Source organism: Anarhichas minor, unplaced genomic scaffold (genome assembly GCF_050575085.1).
Source record: "Anarhichas minor isolate MPS153535 unplaced genomic scaffold, ASM5057508v1 ptg000011l, whole genome shotgun sequence".
Lineage (NCBI taxonomy): Eukaryota > Metazoa > Chordata > Actinopteri > Perciformes > Anarhichadidae > Anarhichas > Anarhichas minor.
Window position 1 is genome coordinate 16,519,473 of NW_027466457.1, and position 20,255 is coordinate 16,539,727.

Here is a 20,255-nt window from a genome sequence, read left to right on the forward strand (position 1 = left end):
ACCAGCTGATGCTGACGAGTCCTGAATATGGATGAGAGGACATGAAATGTGTTGCGACATAAAATCTCACTGTGCTCTGAAATTCAGTCATTCATAGGACTGAACAATGAGTGTGTTTCAGCCCTGAGCTCTGCACATTCCACCACAGAATATGTCTTATTTTACAATGAACACTGTATTTACTACAGTGAAATGTTCCTCAGTGCTGGTGGGAAGATTCCCCCCGTTTCCAGTCTTTATGCTAAGCTAAGCTAACCAGCGTCAAGTTACCATACAGACAGGAGACTTGTATCAATCTTCTTCTCTAACTCTCGACAGTAAAGTATTAGATACAGACCCGTGAAATAAAGCGTCACAATCGATTCAGTTCTCAGGTGAGTAATGAACATCTCCAAATGCTTTTACCACAGTGTTTCATCAGTCCCTGCTTTGTGGAGACGATACATTCTGCAGTTTCTTTGGAAACTGAGTGATGATGAAATTAGAGTAATCATATGTGCAGCGTTGGTGCAGAGCTCCGTGCGTCTCTCAGATCTTTGTTGTTTGTGAAATCTGAAACAGCAGCAGAGGCACGACGAGCGCGGCCGGACGCTGTTGGAGGAAAAATGTTTCTGACAGCAGAACTGAAAACAGAAGAGAAATCCTGCCGCCTCGAGCCCAGACAGCCGAGTGTGAAGACACAGTCAGTACGATCATCGGTGGCACACTGAGAGTTACACAGCAGCCCTCATTTATTGTGTAGATTCATATTTACGTTTCTCTGTATTTAAACTCGTGATGTAATCCAGATTGCATAAATTACTGGCTGCTCTACAAATTCTTGCATTCTTGCATTCTGGCCAGATCTCTTTTTTTCACAAGAAATATAAAACAGCCTCCGTATTTGCTGTTTGGAGCCACTTTGAAAACACAGTTCCGGTCTTTGAAAGAGTCTTTAAACTCCATCAAACAGGAAGTTTACTCCTCATTCTTTTAAAGAGTCAGCCGACTCTTGGTTGGTGTCGGTTGGTCTGAAAAGGATAAGTTACTTCTCCAGAACTGACTCAGGGAAAAATAATGACTTAAAGGTGGCACTGTTTTTTAAATAATTTAAGTATTTTGATTAATTTACATATTTTTTAACTCTTTGCAGTGCATCATTAGTATTAGTTTCAGTGTTTTCCTGTCTTCTGTGTGTTTAGTATCTGTGGTTCAGTCGACAGATCTTCATTAAGTCAGTGAGTGAGCAGTGTGGAGGGACGGAGCTCTGACTCCCCCTACAGGACAAACACCTGCAGCATATATAGATATGAATGTATATATTTGTGTATATATATATATGTATGTGTGTATGTATGTATATTACTTATTATATATAAGTGCACTTTGATCCTCGTAGCTTCGTTCCTCAAACGTACGCACTAACATCATGGTGGTGAGTTTCTTTATGTCTCACAGATGTTGGTGATAAAATGTTCCGTCTGCACTTAACAAAGTGAATCCTCACTGACGATCTTCCTCCGGGTCAAGAAACCAGAAGTCGTGTGATGTAATATGTTGTGAGTTATGAATGTTCAGCGGCACAAAGACGGACTCATCATCCAGACAACATGAAGGCTTCCTCCGTCTCTCTGGTCCTCGGTGAGTCACAAACGGTTTTAATAACTATAAACAGTAACTAGTTAGTGAAAAGTAATGAGTCAGTAAAAGGTAAACAATAACTACCCATTGAAAGGCAACAGTGAACAAACAAGTCAATGACCAGTAACTAGTCAGTCTTATGGGTTGAATGATGAAAGTAAACGGTAACTAGTCATTGAAATGTAACTTTGAACAAGCGAGTCAGTGATCACCATTTAGTCAGCTAACTAGTCAGTGTCATGGGTTAAGATAACAGTAACTAGTCATTGAAAGGTAACTGAATAGTAAAGAGTGGGTGAACAGTAACTATCAGGCTCATGGGTTAAATGATAACAGTAAACATTAACTAGTCATTTAAAGGTTGAGTGTAAACACTAACTAGTCAGTGTCATTGATTACACAATAACAATTAACAGAAATAATAAATGAAAAATACTGATTCATGAAACTCTAAATCTGATTAATTGTTCTTAATCAAACAGTGTGATTTTCAGTCATGTATATTTATTCATGTGCAACAGGAAGTCTACGCTATTCAAGTATTTCTCCTTTTTCCTTGTGGTTTTCGTGTGGTTCCCTTTTCGCTTGAAACACATTTCACTTGGATTTCTCCACAGTTTCCTGATGTAGTTCAGTAGAAGAAGTCCACAGGCTGAAAGGTCTGGGCCTGATCTCAGTTACTGTATCTGTCCTTTCACCTCTGGCCTTTAGTAACCCCGTCTTCCCGTTGCAGGCCTGGCTGCGCTGCTGTTTGAGCTGACTGTCTCTGCAGGTGAGCCAAAGACGACACATATTTATAAGGACATTGAGTCACACACATTCACACAAACATCCACACTTAACTCTGTTGTTTTATCCTCCAGTCTTTCTGAGTGTGAGTCCAAACCGTCAGCTGTTCTTGAGAAGAGACGCCGTCTCTCTGAGCTGTGTTGATGATGGACAGACGGTAGACGGATGGGCGGTGAAGAGGACAACAGGAGGACAGACACAGACGTGCGATGGCGGTCAACAAGACTTTGGTGGATTCAATGGTTCCTCCTGCATTATTCCACATCTGTTCCCATCAGACAGTGGGGTTTACTGGTGTGAAACCAGAGCTGCACAGAGGAGCGTCCAGGTCAACATCAGTGTTTCTGGTACGTAAACTAACTGTCACTGTGTTTGTATTGTTCTAATGGAATACCTCTGTCTGTATATGACTCTGGTCTGTGTTTCTCTTTCAGGTCATTCTGTGTTGCTGGAGTTTCCCAAACTTCCTGTGATTGCAGGAAGTGATGTCACTCTGCGCTGTAAAACCAGAGAAAGTTCATCACAACTAGTGTATTTCTTCAGCAATGGGAGGTACATTGGATTTGGACTCGCAGGAGAGTTCACCATCAGCGATGTGCAGCGGTCTGACGAAGGCCTCTACTGGTGTTCCACTGGTCTGTTTTCAACATCATCCGAGACCTGGATGAGTGTTGTAGGTGAGGACACCAACCTCCTCTGTCTGTTTAAATTACACCGGTTATATGACAGACACATTTATAAAGTTTAGAGTTTTTTAAACACTATATTTTTGATGTGGTAACATATCTACACACACACAGTTTAATTGATGTACTAACCCACCTCGTCTTTTATCTGAATGTGGTGAATAGTGTATATGAAGCAGCCCAAGTCCACATAAACCAATGAAATTTAGAAACTCGTGCTGTGTCTTCACTATAGGCCTTTGTTGTTGTTTTTTATCCCATAACAGATTTTACTGAACGACAATGCTGCGTTCACACAGCAACATATCTCTTTAAATGGAAGTCGGTGACATGAAACAAACTGACGCCCGATAATCAAAATTGAGATGATTTCAACTTCAAACTTTCAACACGTGTCAGTTTCTGCTCGTTACATTTATAAAATGAATGTAATGTCTTTTCAAAATAAACTTCCATCTTCACAGGAAACAACTCAGTTAGGTTTAGAAAAAAGATCGTCGATTGTCCATCCTCGCTCATGATTACGTGGATAACATACAAAATGATATCTACAAATTACGATGCATTCTTTTTTTATAGTTATAGCTACGAATGGTGGATGAAACCAGCCTGCCCGTGAACACAGCATTACAGACACGCCCAGTGAAGGTTGATGCCTCCTGTGATCACTCACTTTAAATGTCAATATAGCTGATCAAACTTATTTATTTATTTATTTATTTAGTCTGACGATGTCATGATTAAGCCCCAACTCGGAACAACTACATTGTGAATTTGGCTGCATAAGAGGAAAGAGTCACAGTATTTAATGTCCGTCTTAAAACAATATAGTCAGATTATAATTATGAATCCTGTTCGTACAAAGGATCCCTTTTATCATGAACTTGCAAAGTAAGTGATGAGGGACCAAATCTACAGTCCTTCTGTAGAAACATATATTAAAAAGTTTATATATTTGGGTTGATTTGAGGCTGATGCAGAATGAAATTGAGTCAAATCGAGTAGATATCTTCTACTTCCTTATTGATTTGTAGTGGAGGGATTGCAGCACAGCGAGTGAATTTCATAATAAAAAAACACTGCAATACTGTAAATGCTGCTGGTTTCCTCTCCAGATCCTCCTCCTCCTCTTCATCTGTCTGTGGTCGGACTGATCTGCCCTCTAGTGGTCTTCTGTCTGTACTGCATGTCCACCGTCCTGATGGTGTCTATCTACTGCAGCAGGAAGAGAGGTAAACCTCAGTGCGCCCCCTATTGAACAAATATGTGATGTATTAGAATTTAATTTATCTGGTCTTCTGCTAAGTAACAAGAGAACTCAAATCCTGAACTCCATCCGTGTTTCTTAACCCCGTCCACAGGAAATGAACCAGCCGTGGAGACGGAGCACGGAGTTGAAGGCGGTCAGAGAGTGGCTGAAGAGCTCGGTTACGTCACCGAGCACGATTTCTGAACTGACGAGGATGCATTTGTTGTTTCATATCAGACACTTTATATCAAATTAAGTGTGTTCAGGCTCATGCTTCACTGTCAATCATTCACTGGGCTTTCAGCCAAATGCTAACGTCAGCAGAAATAAAATAGGAGTAGAACGGACCATTCAAATCAATGTAGCAGGACGGTCAGAGCGGCGGCCATTTTTAAGTGTACCGTTGCCATTGCAGTCGTTGTAGCGGGCTACATTCTATATAAACTAGACAGGCTTACAGCAAGTGGTGGACTCACTGAGGTCAGGTTTTGAAGTAACTAAAAAAAAAAAGTAGTAGAAAAGTTAAGTGTATAGAGCCAAAATATGTTAAATTTAACAACTTAGTGCTTCATCCACACTCTAGTCACAGCAGAGAAAAGCACATTAATATTACCAGATGACTGATTTTCTGTAACCAGTGTAGCATTAAAGGATGCTGTAGTTGGTCATTGGAGCTGCGACAACAATTTACAGCCGCACTGACGTGTATGTCACCATAACAGCGGCGCCATTTTCTTTTGTACTAGTCAAATTAACCAGGTAAACAGTTAAATACCCGTACTACTCCTGTATTTCTATGACGTTTGCCTTTTACAGTGCTCACCATCTTAGGTTAGCATGCTAATGTACACAAACAAGGTCAGAGCTTTTCTGTATTCATTTTAAGTTTTATGGTTTCATTGTATTGCATTACGTATCATAGCCGTTTGTATGTCCGTTTGTATGCCGGCCCCCGCGGAGGCGCCGACGCCCGATGCGGTAACGCCGCGGGTCGAGGTGGAGGTAGACGTCGTCGTCGTCCCAGCGCTTCCTCACGCAGCGACCTTGGCCCCGGCAGAGCGCCTCGCTGCAGAGTCGCGTTGACGTGGAGACGTGGCGACGTGACGACGTTAATACAGGCCTACCTGTATTAAGGCAGATCCAGCCGCCTCTACAAGAAAGAACTTTGAGTTTAAGTATTTATAAAGTACAGCTGGATTACAAGACAATCTTAATGGTCAAACTATGCAAAAACTCAGTCATTGAGTTGAAAGCTCAGGAACAAGCTAATGAGCAATCCTCGAGTTGTGTTAACGAAACATGCAAATGTGTTAAATGGAATATTTCTATGCCAAAACCCAATGTGAAGAGCCAATAATAATTTAAATTGTTCTCACGTGCATATTCCAAAAGAAAGTTCTGTGAATATAAGTTTTTTTTTTAACCTGCCTTTGCATTTAAGAGTCATTGAGTTTTACCACAGACAGAAATATAAAAACAAACAAGATATTAAAAACAGTGGGATTGTTCTTTAAGTGCCTTCGACCACTCATCCTGAATCGCGAGTATCAGATTTGTGCCATTAACTTATGACCTCATCACGACATACTTCAGACTGAGCACCGCCAGCAGCGGGAGGGGGCGGGGCCTGTGAGCGCCTCCATTCCTCTCCCCGGTGACGGCCTCGGGGACGTCGTTGAACAGCTCAGACGCACGGCACGGCATCCCGCTGTAGCACATGCAGTCGAAGTTGCGGTCAAAATAGTTGACGTCATCCTGCGAGAGGCCGCCACGCACGGTGAGCGGGCCCCAGCGCCAGCCCCAGCCCCAGCCCCAGCCCCATGGGAGAAGCTCACGCCCGATGCGGTAACGCCGCGGGTCGAGGTGGAGGTAGACGTCGTCGTCCCAGCGCTTCCTCACGCAGCGACCTCGGCCCCGGCAGAGCGCCTCGCTGCAGAGTCGCGTTGACGTGGAGACGTTCAAGATGTACGGGTTCATGACCTGCTCTAGGTGGCGTCGAGCGTCAAAGCAGGAGTCCTACAGGGGATTTTAGGTATAAAGTCAGTTAGCGGATGTCAAGTTACGTTGAAAAGAAATAAGCCCCGGAGTGATGCCACTTTCTACCTCCGTCTCGGTGACGTCCATGTCTCCCCAGGAAATGATGCCGGCAGCGCCGAGAGCAGCCGCTTCTCCGATGGTGTTCACGAGATCATACTGCAAAACACAAACAAGAGACGGACATCCAATCAGAGAAAAGCAGGAAATGGTGCTTCCACACGGTTGTGTTGACTGATAAACAGCGAAATCAAAAGAAACAGACCTATGAAAACTACAATCCTTTCTCTCATGAAGCTGTACTTTGTTTCACACACTGTATTAAGAGCACACTAAGGGCCTGTGTCCATGTAACGTCTTCATCGCAGTCTTCTAGGGACTACGGACATCAGGAAGTGAAAAGTAAAACCTCAATGTATTTAACATGTATAGTACATAACAGACCGTGTCTAAAAGGTGACAAAAAGGTGCGTCTGACCTCGGACATGTAGTCATCCTTACTGTCCTTGTAGACGGGGCGGATGTAGGCGTAGACAGGGATGGAGTAGAAGCGGTTGGGGAGCGCCGACACCCTCATGGCCTCGTGGATCCGATGCCGGACGAACTGCCGTGCCTGCCGGGAATCCCTGAGCACCAGCTCCAGGTAGATGGACGGAAAGAGCGCCGTGGACTCCGCCCAGAGCCACTGCAGTTCATCATTCCGGTCCTTCTCGATGGCAGGACACTCTCCGGTGTAGCCCGCCATGTCCTGCTTGTAGTCGTAGTTGTAGCAGTCGGGGTACAGGTAGTAGCCCCAGAGCCTGTTGGGCCTCAGATTCCTGCCGATGCGGATGGATCGGATGAAGTACCTCTTGGCAGCACGTTCGAACGAGATCTTCGCCCAGTACTCCGCTTCGGCTTTGGTCAGAAACGGGTTCTTCTTCTGGGCCACGTCGATGGAAATCTGTCTGTAGACGTCTTTGCTGCCCCAGTTTCGAACCCACTGCGGCCTCCACTCCTCAAAGTCAAGCACGGCGAGGCCCGGCCAGTTGCCGGTGATGTAGTGCTCGATGTCCTCCTTGGCGAGCTCGTGGTGCTCCTGCAGGTCAACCAACTGCGGCACGCCCTCTTCGTACAGCTCGCCAGTGTCTTCGTCCACGTAGGGGAAGACGCCAAAGCGGTCGATGTAGAATATGGAGATGCTCTGGTCGGTCGCCGTCTTCAGCGTGCTGCTGACGAAGTGGAAGTGGGAGAGGTCGAGCGGCATGCCGAAGCGGCTATGGCAGAGCTCCGTCGGGGCGTTCCACATGAACAGGAAAGGGTGGCCGCCACGGAGTGGAGGGTCCGTCCCCGGTAGGGCCCTGACGGAGCACAGCAGGGCCAACGCAGTGACCAAGATGGAGAAGAAACATTTGTCATCAAGCAGCTGGAGTTGATTCATTTTGAAACACCTGTGAGCAGAAGGAAACAGAAAATGAGGTCGGAATGAGTTCCAAAAACACTTAAATTAATCTAGTTTTGTACAAATTCCCCTTCAAATCTCTCATTGATGTTTTCCATAAAGGTCAAGAAGAAGTGGTATCCCTGCTTAAGAAAGTCACGGATTCTCTACAAGTAGACGGAGCTTGGTTTGATTTAAAACTGAAATACAAAAAGGTCACCATTAACCAACTTCTCAAGCGCTAGATTTAAATTGGCCATTTCTACTATTAAAAATAAGTTTTTTGTTTTTTTAAATAAACATCTTTAAGTGGGTCCAAGTTTATTTCCTGATGTTGAGATTGATTCTTCAAATCATCCATCAGTGTTTGTCAGCTGATCACATATCAGCCAGTTCTCTTGCTGTATTCACAAGTATATTGATTAGAACAATGTGTCTTTGAGTACCTTTAATTATTTAGGTAGTGTTTTTAGCACATGTCTTTAGAGTATTTTAGTTTGGTAGATCAGTGTGTGTGTGTGTGTGTGTGTGTGTGTGTGTGTGTGTGTGTGTGTGTGTGTGTGGTCTGCTGGCCCTCAGCATCTTGCCGATGTGGAGAAAAGTACCTCTTGGCAGCGCGTTCAACACGATCTTCGCCCGGTCCTCCTCCTCGTGTTCTGTCAGCAACGCGTTCTTCTTCTCTGTCTGTAGATTTATTTTGTTGCCCCGGTGTGTGTGTGTGTGTGTGTGAGTGACTCGTTAAGTCACTGATGCAGCTCACCTGGGAAAGACACACAGGGAGAGATGTGGAGTTCCTGCACAGGTGAACTTGTTGATTTGTTGTTTTGAAACGTGCAAGAATGTAGCTTTTTGTCTCAAAGTGTCTCCAGACTGTAAGTTTGAGGCTTCGTTTTATGTTAGTTTCACACCGAAGTGACCACGTTATTCAGTCGCTGCATCTCGACTTTCGCAATAACTTAATAATTAACTCAATCAAAACAAGACACCACTGACTGGTGACAAAGAGGAAGAGACCTCCAAACAGAAGTAATGTATTCCATTCGTTGTAGAATATAGCTCACATGATAACTCATCTGTTCATTGTGTTCTCTTTTGTTTTCCTGAGGTGAGGATGACTGTGCGTCACACGTGAATCAGAAATAGTAACATCAACAAAAGCCTCTGAAAAGTTCAATATTAGGCCAAAAAGATTTCGTCATCTTCAAGGGATATTTCAAGTGTTTTTAAAGTGAGGTTCTTCTCCACAGTCCCACTGACGTGTATGTCACCATAACAGCGTCGCCATTTTCTTTTGTACTAGTCAAATTAACCAGGTAAACAGCTCAGTACTACTCCTATATTTCTATGATGTTTGCCTTTTAAAGGGCTCATTATCTTAGGTTAGCATGCTAATGTACACAAACAAGGTCAGAGCTTTTTTCTGTATTTATTTTAAGTTTTATGGTTTCATTGTATTGCATTACGTATCAAAGTCTATATTTTGTACAGGCCTACCTGTATGAAGGCAGATCCTAACCCAGCCACCTCTACAGGAAAGAACTTTGAGTTTAAGTCAAGTCAGTTTATTTATAAAGCACTCTTTGAAAACAAAGTACAGCTGAATTACAAGACAATCTTAATGGTCAAACATACAAAAACTCAGTCATTGAGTTGAAAGCTCAGGAACAAGCTAGTAAGCGGTCATTGAGTTTTACCACAGACAGAAATATAAAACAAACAAGATATTAAAAACAGTGGGATTGTTCTTTAAGTGCCTTCGACCACTCGTCCTGAATCACGAGTATCAGATTTGTGCCATTAACTTATGACCTCATCACGACATACTTCAGACTGAGCACCATCGTCAGCAGCAGGAGGGGGCGGGGCCTGTGAGCGCCTCCATTCCTCTCCCTGACGACGGCCTCGGGGACGTCGTTGAACATCATCAATGAACGGCACGGCTTCCCGCTGTAGCACATGCAGTCGAAGTTGCGGTCAAAATAGTTGACGTCATCCTGCGAGAGGGCGCCACGCACGGTGAGCGGGCCCCAGGGGCGGCTCCCGCGGAGGAGCTGACGCTCGATGCGGTAACGCCGCGGGTCGAGGTGGAGGTAGACGTCATCGTCCCAGCGCTTCCTGACGCAGCGACCTTGGCCCTGGCAGAGCGCCTCGCTGCAGAGTCGCGTTGACGTGGAGACGTTCAAGATGTACGGGTTCATGACCTGCTCTAGGTGGCGTCGAGCGTCAAAGCAGGAGTCCTACAGGGGATTTTAGGTATAAAGTCAGTTAGCGGATGTCAAGTTACGTTGAAAAGAAATAAGCCCCGGAGTGATGCCACTTTCTACCTCCGTCTCGGTGACGTCCATGTCTCCCCAGGAAATGATGCCGGCAGCGCCGAGAGCAGCCGCTTCTCCGATGGTGTTCACGAGATCATACTGCAAAACACAAACAAGAGACGGACATCCAATCAGAGAAAAGCAGGAAATGGTGCTTCCACACGGTTGTGTTGACTGATAAACAGCGAAATCAAAAGAAACAGACCTATGAAAACTACAATCCTTTAAAAACAGCTAATTTTCACAAAAAAAAGGGTCACTTTTAACAATAATGGCCGAATTCTTGATAACAACCAATCTTAAGTGTTTCTCTCATGAAGCTGTACTTTGTTTCTCAAAGTAGTACTTTACAAGTACACACTGTATTAAGAGCACACTAAGGGCCTGTGTCCATGTAGCGTCTTCATCGCAGTCTTCTAGAGACTACGGACATCAGGAAGTGAAAAGTAAAACCTCAGTGACTACCGGCCGGTTCGGTCTGCAATGGATCAGCGATTTGGTAGTCTCTCCGAACTTCCCGATGGCCAGTCAGCCCCTGATAAAGTGACTTTTCCTCTGCCGAGTCTGTTATTTTCTCTGAAACACCTCAGTTTGAATGATCAGGTTTATTCCAAGGCAACAGGGACTTTTTATTGTATTGGTTAAAGTAGTTAAAAATCCACTGATGGATGGATCAAAGGTAAATTGTTTAAAATCTCTATGTTGTAAAGTGTGTTTGTACTCAGTTTAACTTGCGGTTAACCTAGTTTCACCAGTCAGGACACCTGCCAGCCAATCAGAGTTCAGTATTTAACATGTATAGTACATAACAGACCGTGTCTAAAAGGTGATAAAAGGTGCGTCTGACCTCGGACATGTAGTCATCCTTACTGTCCTTGTAGACGGGGCGGATGTAGGCGTAGACGGGGATGGAGTAGAAGCGGTTGGGGAGCGCCGACACCCTCATGGCCTCGTGGATCCGATGCCGGACGAACTGCCGTGCCTGCCGGGAATCCCTGAGCACCAGCTCCAGGTAGATGGACGGAAAGAGCGCCGTGGACTCCGCCCAGAGCCACTGCAGTTCATCATTCCGGTCCTTCTCGATGGCAGGACACTCTCCGGTGTAGCCCGCCATGTCCTGCTTGTAGTCGTAGTTGTAGCAGTCGGGGTACAGGTAGTAGCCCCAGAGCCTGTTGGGCCTCAGATTCCTGCCGATGCGGATGGATCGGATGAAGTACTTCTTGGCAGCGCGTTCGAACGAGATCTTCGCCCGGTCCTCCGCTTCGTTTTCGGTCAGAAACGGGTTCTTCTTCTGGGCCACGTCGATGGAAATCTGTCTGTAGACGTCTTTGCTGCCCCAGTTTCGAACCCACTGCGGCCTCCACTCCTCAAAGTCGAGCACGGCGAGGCCCGGCCGGTTGCCGGTGATGTAGTACTCGATGTCGTCCTCGGCGAGCTCGTGGTGCTCCTGCAGGTCAACCAGCTGCGGCACGCCCTCTTCAAACAGCTCGCCGGTGTCTTCGTCCACGTAGGGGAAGATGCCGAAGCGGTCGGTGTAGAATATGGAGATGCTCTGGTTGGTTGCCATCTTCAGCGTGCTGCTGACGAAGTGGAAGTGGGAGAGGTCGAGCGGCATGCTGAAGCGGCTATGGCAGAGCTCCGTCGGGGCGTTCCACATGAACAGGAAAGGGTGGCCGCCACGGAGTGGAGGGTCTGTCCCCGGTAGGGCCCTGACGGAGCACAGCAGGGCCAACGCAGTGACCAAGATGGAGAAGAAACGTTTGTCATCAAGCAGCTGGAGTTGATTCATTTTGAAACACCTGTGAGCAGAAGGAAACAGAAAATGAGGTCGGAATGAGTTCCAAAAACACTTAAATTAATCTAGTTTTGTACAAATTCCTCTTCAAATCATCCATCAGTGTTTGTCAGCTGATCAGATATCAGCCAGTTTTCTTGATTTATTCACAAGTATATTGATTAGAACAATGTGTCTTTGAGTACCTGTAATTATTTAGGTAGCGTTTTTAGCACGTCATTTGTCTTTAGAGTATTTTAGTTTGGTAGATCAGTGCGCGTGCGCGTGCGTGGTCTGCTGGCCCTCAGCGTCTTGCCGACGTGGAGAAAAGTACCTCTTGGCAGCGCGTTCAACACGATCTTCGCCCGGTCCTCCTCTTCGTGTTCTTCTTCTTCTCTGTCTGTAGATTTATATTGTTGCCCCGGAGTGCGCGCGCGCGCGTGAGTGACTCGTTAAGTCACTGATGCAGCTTAGAAAGACACACAGGGAGAGATGTGGAGTTCCTGCACAGGTGAACTTGTTGTTAATTTGAAACGTGCAAGAATGTAGCTTTTTGTCTCAAAGTGTCTCCAGACTGTAAGTTTGAGGCTTCGTTTTATGTTAGTTTCACACCGAAGTGACCACGTTATTCAGTCGCTGCATCTCGACTTTCGCAATAACTTAATAATTAACTCAATCAAAACAAGACACCACTGACTGGTGACAAAGAGGAAGAGACCTCCAAACAGAAGTAATGTATTCCATTCGTTGTAGAATATAGCTCACATGATAACTCATCTGTTCATTGTGTTCTCTTTTGTTTTCCTGAGGTGAGGATGACTGTGCGTCACACGTGAATCAGAAATAGTACCATCAACAAAAGCCTCTGGAAAGTTCAATATTACGCAAAAAAGATTTCGTCATCTTAAAGGGATATTTCAAGTGTTTTTAAAGTGTTTGTATGAGGTTCTTCTCCACAGTCAGTGTTCTACTACATTACATTACAGTCATTTAGCAGTACAATGCCGATAGCCCTGCTATCCACTTCTCCACAGTCGGTGTTCTACTACAGTAGATGAGTTTATAGAAACGGACAGAACCAGCACGAGAGCAAATCAATGTACTGCTGAGGATGTATTTTTGACTTTTGACTCCTAAAAGAATCTATATCCGTGTAAATTGAAGCTATATTTAGAATATTTTCATCTCTTTACGTTGCAGTCAGACAGACCTTTCTGCTGAGGAACTGAAGCTTTTACTTCTGCTCTCTTCAAAGGAGCCAGACTCCATTCACAATAACAGTTATTTTACCTCACAGAACACAGGAAATGCTGCTCTACCGCTGCCTCTATAGTTTAGTTTAGATGGTTATTCAACTCACCCTTTAAAACACCAAAGTCACAAAATGACACAAACTAATAAACCCATCGAGGCGGCAATAGACCAGCAACTTCCTGTTCTGAGAGGTTGAATTACTGTTTGTGTCAATAGAGTCTGGTTCCGACCAAGTGGTGCCCGCAGTAATCCCATCTCAGTAAAAAATCCAACTTGTGCCCTCGTCTAATCCAAATAATTAATAAACAATTAATACTTTAAAAAATATATATTTCAGGTTCGGAAAAGTATGAACATTTATATTTTTACAATTATTTTATCTTATATCAATTATTTAATGACCATAATAATTTATTGATGAATTCAGTTTTTTACGTGTTGATAATGTTTTACGTTCGTCTCAATTTCCTCCAGTTGACTATTGTTTGGCGTATATGACTCTTAGTCACCCACAAACAGAATATCTTTTGTTTTCAGCCCATCAGATGAGAGGAACCTTTAGTACAAGTTAAAACACAGAGTTGGAAAGTTTCTCATAGCTGTGATTGATTTATGGTTTTTAATATCCTCACTCAGTAATTGTTGAAGTATGAAACTTCAGCAGCTTCAGTTATTATCTCTGTTCAAAGCTGCAACAAACATGTTGAAATGTCCACAGCACCAACTTGAAGACCCTTGAGTTCCCTGAGAGGAAGAGTTCCACATTTTGGGAAAGTTGCTTTCCTGCCAAGAGTTGCACAAGAAGACGGATACCAAACAACATGAGTGGTTTCCATCTCATCATTTTCTTGACAAGAAGGCGAATAAATGCATTTTTTAAAATGTTAAACTTTTTATTTGACTTGACTGAGGCAGGCATTCAGATTCACATCTTTAAATAAAACATTAAAATTATAAAATACAAAAATAAAAAAAAATCAATATTCACATCAACGTAATATTCCATATTCATCATCAGCCAACATCTGTGCTGACATTGACGTATCTATGACGGGTGTTTGACATGTGTCCGATAATAATAAGAGTCAGGAGGCGTCAAACTGAAAGCAGACACTTCACCGACGCCATAGATTTACTTCTAATTATAGTCTCCTGTCTGCAGTCTAAAGTCATCTGCACTTATGAGCCTTTACGCGAGTTTATCTGTTCAACTGTCTGTACAGATGTATTGTTTATATTGTCAGTGACCTGCTGCATGGACTTGGACTTGTAAAACACAGTTTTCGCTCTTAAAACCATTGACTGATAGTTTTACACACTCTGCACAATGTTAGCTTCAGTATCTTTACGAGGTTTCAGGATCCGATTTGTAACTGAAGTGTCTTTGTCTCGAGGCAGATTACAGCCTGGCAGTTTTATGATTCTCATGAAAAGTTAATACATTATAACCTCTGTCTGTTTGTGTTCCAGATAAAAACAACAACGACACAGCTGTTGGTGAACTCGACCCCGGTAATGTTCGGGTTCGGAAAAACACCAATAAACCTTTGAACCCAAATGAGGCACTTTAAAATGAGACGTCATTATCGAAGCAACCGACCTGGTTTGGGGGTCCAACTTCTTTCCGTCCAGAGTGCGCACTCGGTGAGTCGTGAAATTATTACCTGTTGGTTATAGGTGCTAAGCTCGCTCTCCTCTGGCAGTCTAAATAGCTCCTCTTTAAATAAGCTGTTGCAGGAGCTTCAATTACAGGCAGAACACTTGTGGAAACTTGTCAGCGCATAAAGGGCCCGAGGTGCTCTGCTTGTTTTTTATTAGGATGTCCTGATGTGTCCCAGGCTTAGGACGAGCTCCCTCCTTCCCCACCCGGAGGAAGATATCTGAGGAAGCTCCGGGATGAGGACAATGTGTGAAAACGCGGCCGCTCACATCCGAGGCCTCTGACAGGACACGCAAAGAATGCAGTGAGAGTTTTCTAACTTCGTCAGCTGTGGCTGGAAATGTACTGAGCTGAAGGAAATGTACCCAGTTTCCTCATCAGAGTGATGAAGCTCGATGGAATCCATCACAGATCAAAACTTCTGCTCAAAGTTAAAACCCACTGATTTTCAGTTGGAGATTTACACAAAATCAATAATTATGATAAACACAAGTCATTATTAGGAGTAATTTTTCTTTTCTGTTTAGACTGTTTAAATGGGGAGCAACACACATTAAAACACAAAGTAAAAATAGTACAGTGTAATCTTTTGGATGTTGGAGCGTCGTAAACTAACTGACCTTATGGGTTTGTAGCCATAGATAGATTACTGAGCCCTGGCCTTCAGCTCTACAAAATGTCTCTCAAACGCACCAAGTAACCAGGAAGAGATTACAAAAAGATTACAAAAAAGACACAAACAATTAAGATATACTCAAAACAGCTGCAAAGAGACACAAAACAACCTCAAAGTATTCACAAAGAGGCACAAAATAACTACAAAGAGACACAAAACAACCACATAGAGACACAAAACAACCACATAGAGACACAAAACAACCATAAAGAGACAAAATAACTACAAAGAACACAAAATAACTACAAAGAACACAAAACAACCACAAGGAGACACAAAACAACTACAAAGAGACATGACTGTAGCTGGAGGGTCTCTCGAGTCATGGTTGCATTTTCTCTTCCATTGTTGTGTTTGATGTGCAGATAAAATAATGCGTTAACAGATACAACGGTTAATCGTCGTCATACCGGCTAATACTGAACAGTTTGTTGACCGATCGTTGACCCCACCTTACCCTCAAGCTCTGCACAGACGAGCAGGAATTTCGACAACAGATATGTTCTCTTGTGAAATGCAGACATAAATAATGGCTTCATAATGACTGCACTCTACTCAGGCGTGCCAGGGCGTTGATATTGTGCATGCTGTTTCACTGACACACCTAAGTGGAAAGCATCCATCCAAGTTTTTCTGAATCTTTTCTTGCAATAATATCTCAAAATGTTTGCATTGAGAATCCATATTATTCAGTCTTGTGGGTATTTGACTCAGACTCGTTTTCCTCTAATGGGCGACCCGGACTTGTCTTTATTTCATGGGTGTGTTGATGTGTATTTGACTCGGTTGTGTGGGTGTTTAGACTCGGACAAGTCTACGTCTCATGGGTGTTTTGACTCCAATCTGTCTCGGACTTGTTGGTGTTATAACTACAGGAATTCTCCCTTCCTTGTAGGTGCTTTAGCTCTTGACTTCTTTCAGTCTTGTGGCTGTATTGACTCAGTCTCGTGGGTGTTTTAACAACCAAAGTCTTAATTTTAACCGTGTAGTTTTGTACATAACTGGCCTCCATTATTCTTCCTCATTAATCTGATTTCATTTAGCTGTTTCTCAGTCTTTCAACAGTTTGTCAATAAACTAAAAGAATGAAAAGAGTTTTCCAGAAAAGCCTTTATTAAGGTGACTTTGGGTTTTCAATTCAAATAAATCAGTATTGTAACTGACGTGGTAAAGACACATTTAACTATGTGACTTGTAAAATGTACAATTTTTATGTTTAAATAAACACAGAATTACTGATGTAAAGTAGATGAGAGCATAATTTTGATCAAATTACAGACAGTAGTCTTAACGACCACATCATGAAATCTGTGGATCGGCAGGAAGTGCAGTTCTGGAAACGGTTGCCAGATTAAACCCAGATGAGCTTGATTTTGGTCGGCTTCAACAGTCTGGGTGAACAGCTCCACCCCGCGTAGCACTGACAGGTGAAGTTCTCGGCCCAGACCTGCAGGTCGTCGGCGGAGGGGTGACCGATCGCCACGTACTTCCTGTCGGCCCGCAGGATGCTGAAGTGGGCGGGGTTCAGGTGCAGGTATTGGCCGGAGTCGTAGCTCTTCCTGAGGCAGCGGCCCCTCCCCTGGCACAAGACCTCGCTGCAGAGCATGGCGGCCGCCGTCACGTTGGCGATGTACGGGTTGAAAGTGGACGTCAGGTACTCGGACAGAGACTCACAGGCGGCCTAAAGGGAGAGTCCGTTAAAAGTTCATTTAAAAAAATGAGAAATGTATCATGGGGTGAGCCGAAATGGAAAAAATAGATCGAGTGAAGTCATGAAATAAATTTAGCAAAATATGTATCCAGCCAGTAGAAATTTCACTCTGAGCCACAAATATCAACCTGCTGGTGGCGCCAGAGAAAACGTCAGAGCATCACCACAATCATTGTGATTCTCTGAGGAATCCAAAAGTCATGACGATCCATCCAATAGTTGAGTTACTTCAGTCTGCACCAAAGTGGTGGAGTAACAAACCGACCGACCAGCAGACATTTCTACTAGCATAGCTACAAATGTATTTGTTTGAACTTCACACAATTAATGACCATTAACTTAGACAACGCACAAAAACACTTTGTGAGTTCTTTCATCTGTTAGTTGAGATAACAAACACTGCGGCGTCACAGCTGTCAGTTCCTCCTCAAACAGGAAACAAAGGCAGGTCAATTATTTGCTGATTAAAGCCTGGTCATCTGTGTTCTTCTTTACAGTGTGTTCTCATGGCTACAGACTTTAAAAGTGAGGCTAGTATGAAGAGGAAGGATGATTAGAGACAGTTTCTATACATGTATTTTGCCATATTCGACTGGGAGCAGACCAAGTGCGTTTACCTCGTTGTCGTAGTCTTTGGTTCCTCCCCACATTACGACCCCTGAAGCTCCCAGAGCTGCAGACTCCCCTACGGTGCTCACCAGGTCCGTCTGAAAGAGGACGAACCACACAGGAGATTTAACATGTTCCTAACAAATATTTCACACTCCTAATAATACACTTTTTAAGCTTGTTTTCATTTCGTTTCATTTCGTTCCAACGGCGTGGTGTTGGCTCTTCTCCTCCCTCCGGAGCTTCCGACTGCAGGTCAAAGGCCGCAGTGAAGCCAGTTCTGGGTTTGTGCATCGTGGACCGGTCTCTGCTGGAGGATCTGGGTCTGTCCACGGTGGACCGGTCTCTGCTGGAGTCTGGGCTGAAGGAGTTTCTGGTGAACCTGCATGATTTCATCTGGTTTCACTAGAATCTGACCCGGTGGCTCCGATGACGAGCATTAAGAATAACTCTATAGAAACAGACCATCTTCTCTCCGATGGTCTCTTTACTGATGAAGGTCATAGAGGATCAGGACTAAACTGAGACTCGTTCATTACCAGTTAAAAGACTTGGAGGAACTTTTTACCTGTTATGAAACAGTCTCAGATTAATATCACGGTGTTAACGCCGCAGACAGACTCCACTCCACGCTGCTGGAGGCCCAAGCCGAATTGCTGGGCCCGCTGAAGAGAAGGGGAGGCACAAGAGAACCTGAACCAGGACTGAGTGGAGTTGTCTGTCAGACCCTGCTGCAGTAAAATTAGAGGTTTTCTTAAGGGACTCTGGTGCTCGGAAACACTACAACATTCGTCCACAAGGGCCGCCAAAATCGACACAAAATGAAGGTTCCTTGTTGTAACTTTAAGCTAGTTTCACCTGGGTCTGGAACATCTGGGTCTGGTCCCGGTACAGTGGTCTGGAGTAGACGTAGATCGGCATGGTGTATGGACGTTTAGGCAGCGCGGCCACCCTCAGCGCCTCCTGGACACGGTTGCGAACGTAGAGCTTTGCCTTGGGGGAGTTCCTCAGGATCTGCCGGAGGTAGATGGAGGGGAAGAGGGCGGTGCTGTGCTCCCACAGCCACAACATCTGGTTGTTCTGCTCCTGGGTCTTCGCGGAGCACTTCCCTGTGTAGCCGGGCTTCTCCCAGCCATAGTTGTAGCAGTCGGGAAACAGGTAGAAGCCCCAGCGCCGGCTCGGACGCTCGCCGATGCCAAGGTTGATGGTCTTCTCCATGAAGCGCCGCCCAGCATGCTGGAACTGGCTCTTTGCCAGTGTGGAAATTTTCTTGGATGACAAAAACGGGGCCATCTGCATGGCGTGAGTGATGGACAGCTTCTTATAAATATGTTTCGACCCCCAGTTCTGGTCCCACAGGGGGCGCCAGGACTCCCAGTCGATGACAGCCAGCCCAGGAGAAGAATCCTGGGAGATGATGTGATCGATTTGACTCTGCGCCTTGGCCAGATGCTCCGTCATGTTGCCCTTTTGGGGGACTCCGCCTCTGTAGAGCTTGCGTTTGGCGGTGTCGACTTTGGGGTAGAGGCCGAGGCGGTCCTCGTAGAAGATGGTGAGGAACTGACCGTGCACCGCCCCGGGCGTGGTCACCGCCTGGAAGGCCGCGGTGTCCAGCGGGATGTGGAGCTGGCGACACCGATCGGTGGGGGCGTTCCATATGGCCACAAAGGGGTGGTCGTGGATCAGCGGTGGCTCAGTAGGCGGCAGTGCGAGGTCGGCGGCGACAGATCCAATGATACAGAGGGCGAAGCAGGACAACAAGGACGAGGCCATCGCGGTGGCTCTGGACGAGAGAAAGACAACAAATAAGGTTCAGTCCCAATTCATCCATGTGTCTAAATATGTCAGATTGTTTGATACATTTTGCTACAATTTATAGATGCCAATGTGGTATCTGCATGTTTAAGTCTATGGACTGTATATAAGAAGTGGACGTAGTCATCGTGACATCACCCATTGGTTTGTGGACTGTCGTTATGAAGCTTTGAGTTTCGCGATTTGGCTATCTTGGATTGGATGTTTTTTATTGCAACAAATGAACGGAAGTCACCATATTTGGATTGCGGAGGAGTGACGTAAAGACGACGTATACGTATCTGGTAGCGGCAGCGACCTGTCAATCACAGTAGCCCCGCCCCTAAAGCATACCATCCTTTATGGTCTGTTTGACTCTAAATGGACCATAATGTACTAAATGAACATCATGCTGTATTGAAGAAGACTTGAAACTAGAGATTGAGACCATAAACTCATGTTTACAATGTTTACTGAGGTAATAAATCAAGAGAGAAGTAGAGTCATTTTCTCATAGACTTCTATACAACCAGAGGAGTCGCCCCTGGTGGACACTAGAGAGAATGCAGCTTTAAGACATGAAGCATTGACTTCACTCACAACCAGAGGTTGCCGCCTTGGTGCGTCCAATGCAGCGCCTAAAGTCATTTCCTGCTGTGTTCCG

General features: G+C 44.8%; 4 protein-coding genes across 4 annotated transcripts; 1 reads left to right on the plus strand and 3 right to left on the minus strand.

Annotated features, from left to right (window-relative positions):
• The first annotated feature begins 1,589 nt into the window (after window positions 1–1,589).
• LOC142947935 (Fc receptor-like protein 5) lies at window positions 1,590–5,858 on the plus strand. The gene is made up of 6 exons (XM_076089805.1): window positions 1,590–1,620; window positions 2,354–2,392; window positions 2,484–2,756; window positions 2,844–3,086; window positions 4,211–4,327; window positions 4,457–5,858. The coding sequence occupies exons 1-6, from the start codon at window positions 1,590–1,592 to the stop codon at window positions 4,546–4,548; spliced, it is 795 nt and encodes a 264-aa protein (XP_075945920.1). The 3' UTR covers window positions 4,549–5,858.
• On the minus strand, window positions 5,254–7,798 carry LOC142947937 (hyaluronidase-1-like). Its single transcript, XM_076089807.1, has 4 exons — window positions 6,857–7,798; window positions 6,448–6,537; window positions 5,918–6,360; window positions 5,254–5,494 (listed from the first exon to the last, which is right to left on the minus strand). The coding sequence occupies exons 1-4, from the start codon at window positions 7,796–7,798 to the stop codon at window positions 5,254–5,256; spliced, it is 1,716 nt and encodes a 571-aa protein (XP_075945922.1).
• Window positions 7,799–9,600: 1,802 nt separating this feature from the next.
• LOC142947938 (hyaluronidase-5-like) lies at window positions 9,601–11,902 on the minus strand. Its single transcript, XM_076089808.1, has 3 exons — window positions 10,961–11,902; window positions 10,123–10,212; window positions 9,601–10,035 (listed from the first exon to the last, which is right to left on the minus strand). Exons 1-3 carry the CDS (start codon window positions 11,900–11,902, stop codon window positions 9,601–9,603), a joined length of 1,467 nt encoding a protein of 488 aa, XP_075945923.1.
• Window positions 11,903–16,580: 4,678 nt separating this feature from the next.
• Window positions 16,581–19,570, minus strand: LOC142948132 (hyaluronidase-5-like). Its single transcript, XM_076090014.1, has 3 exons — window positions 18,656–19,570; window positions 17,806–17,895; window positions 16,581–17,158 (listed from the first exon to the last, which is right to left on the minus strand). The coding sequence occupies exons 1-3, from the start codon at window positions 19,568–19,570 to the stop codon at window positions 16,829–16,831; spliced, it is 1,335 nt and encodes a 444-aa protein (XP_075946129.1). The 3' UTR covers window positions 16,581–16,828.
• Window positions 19,571–20,255: the final 685 nt, after the last annotated feature.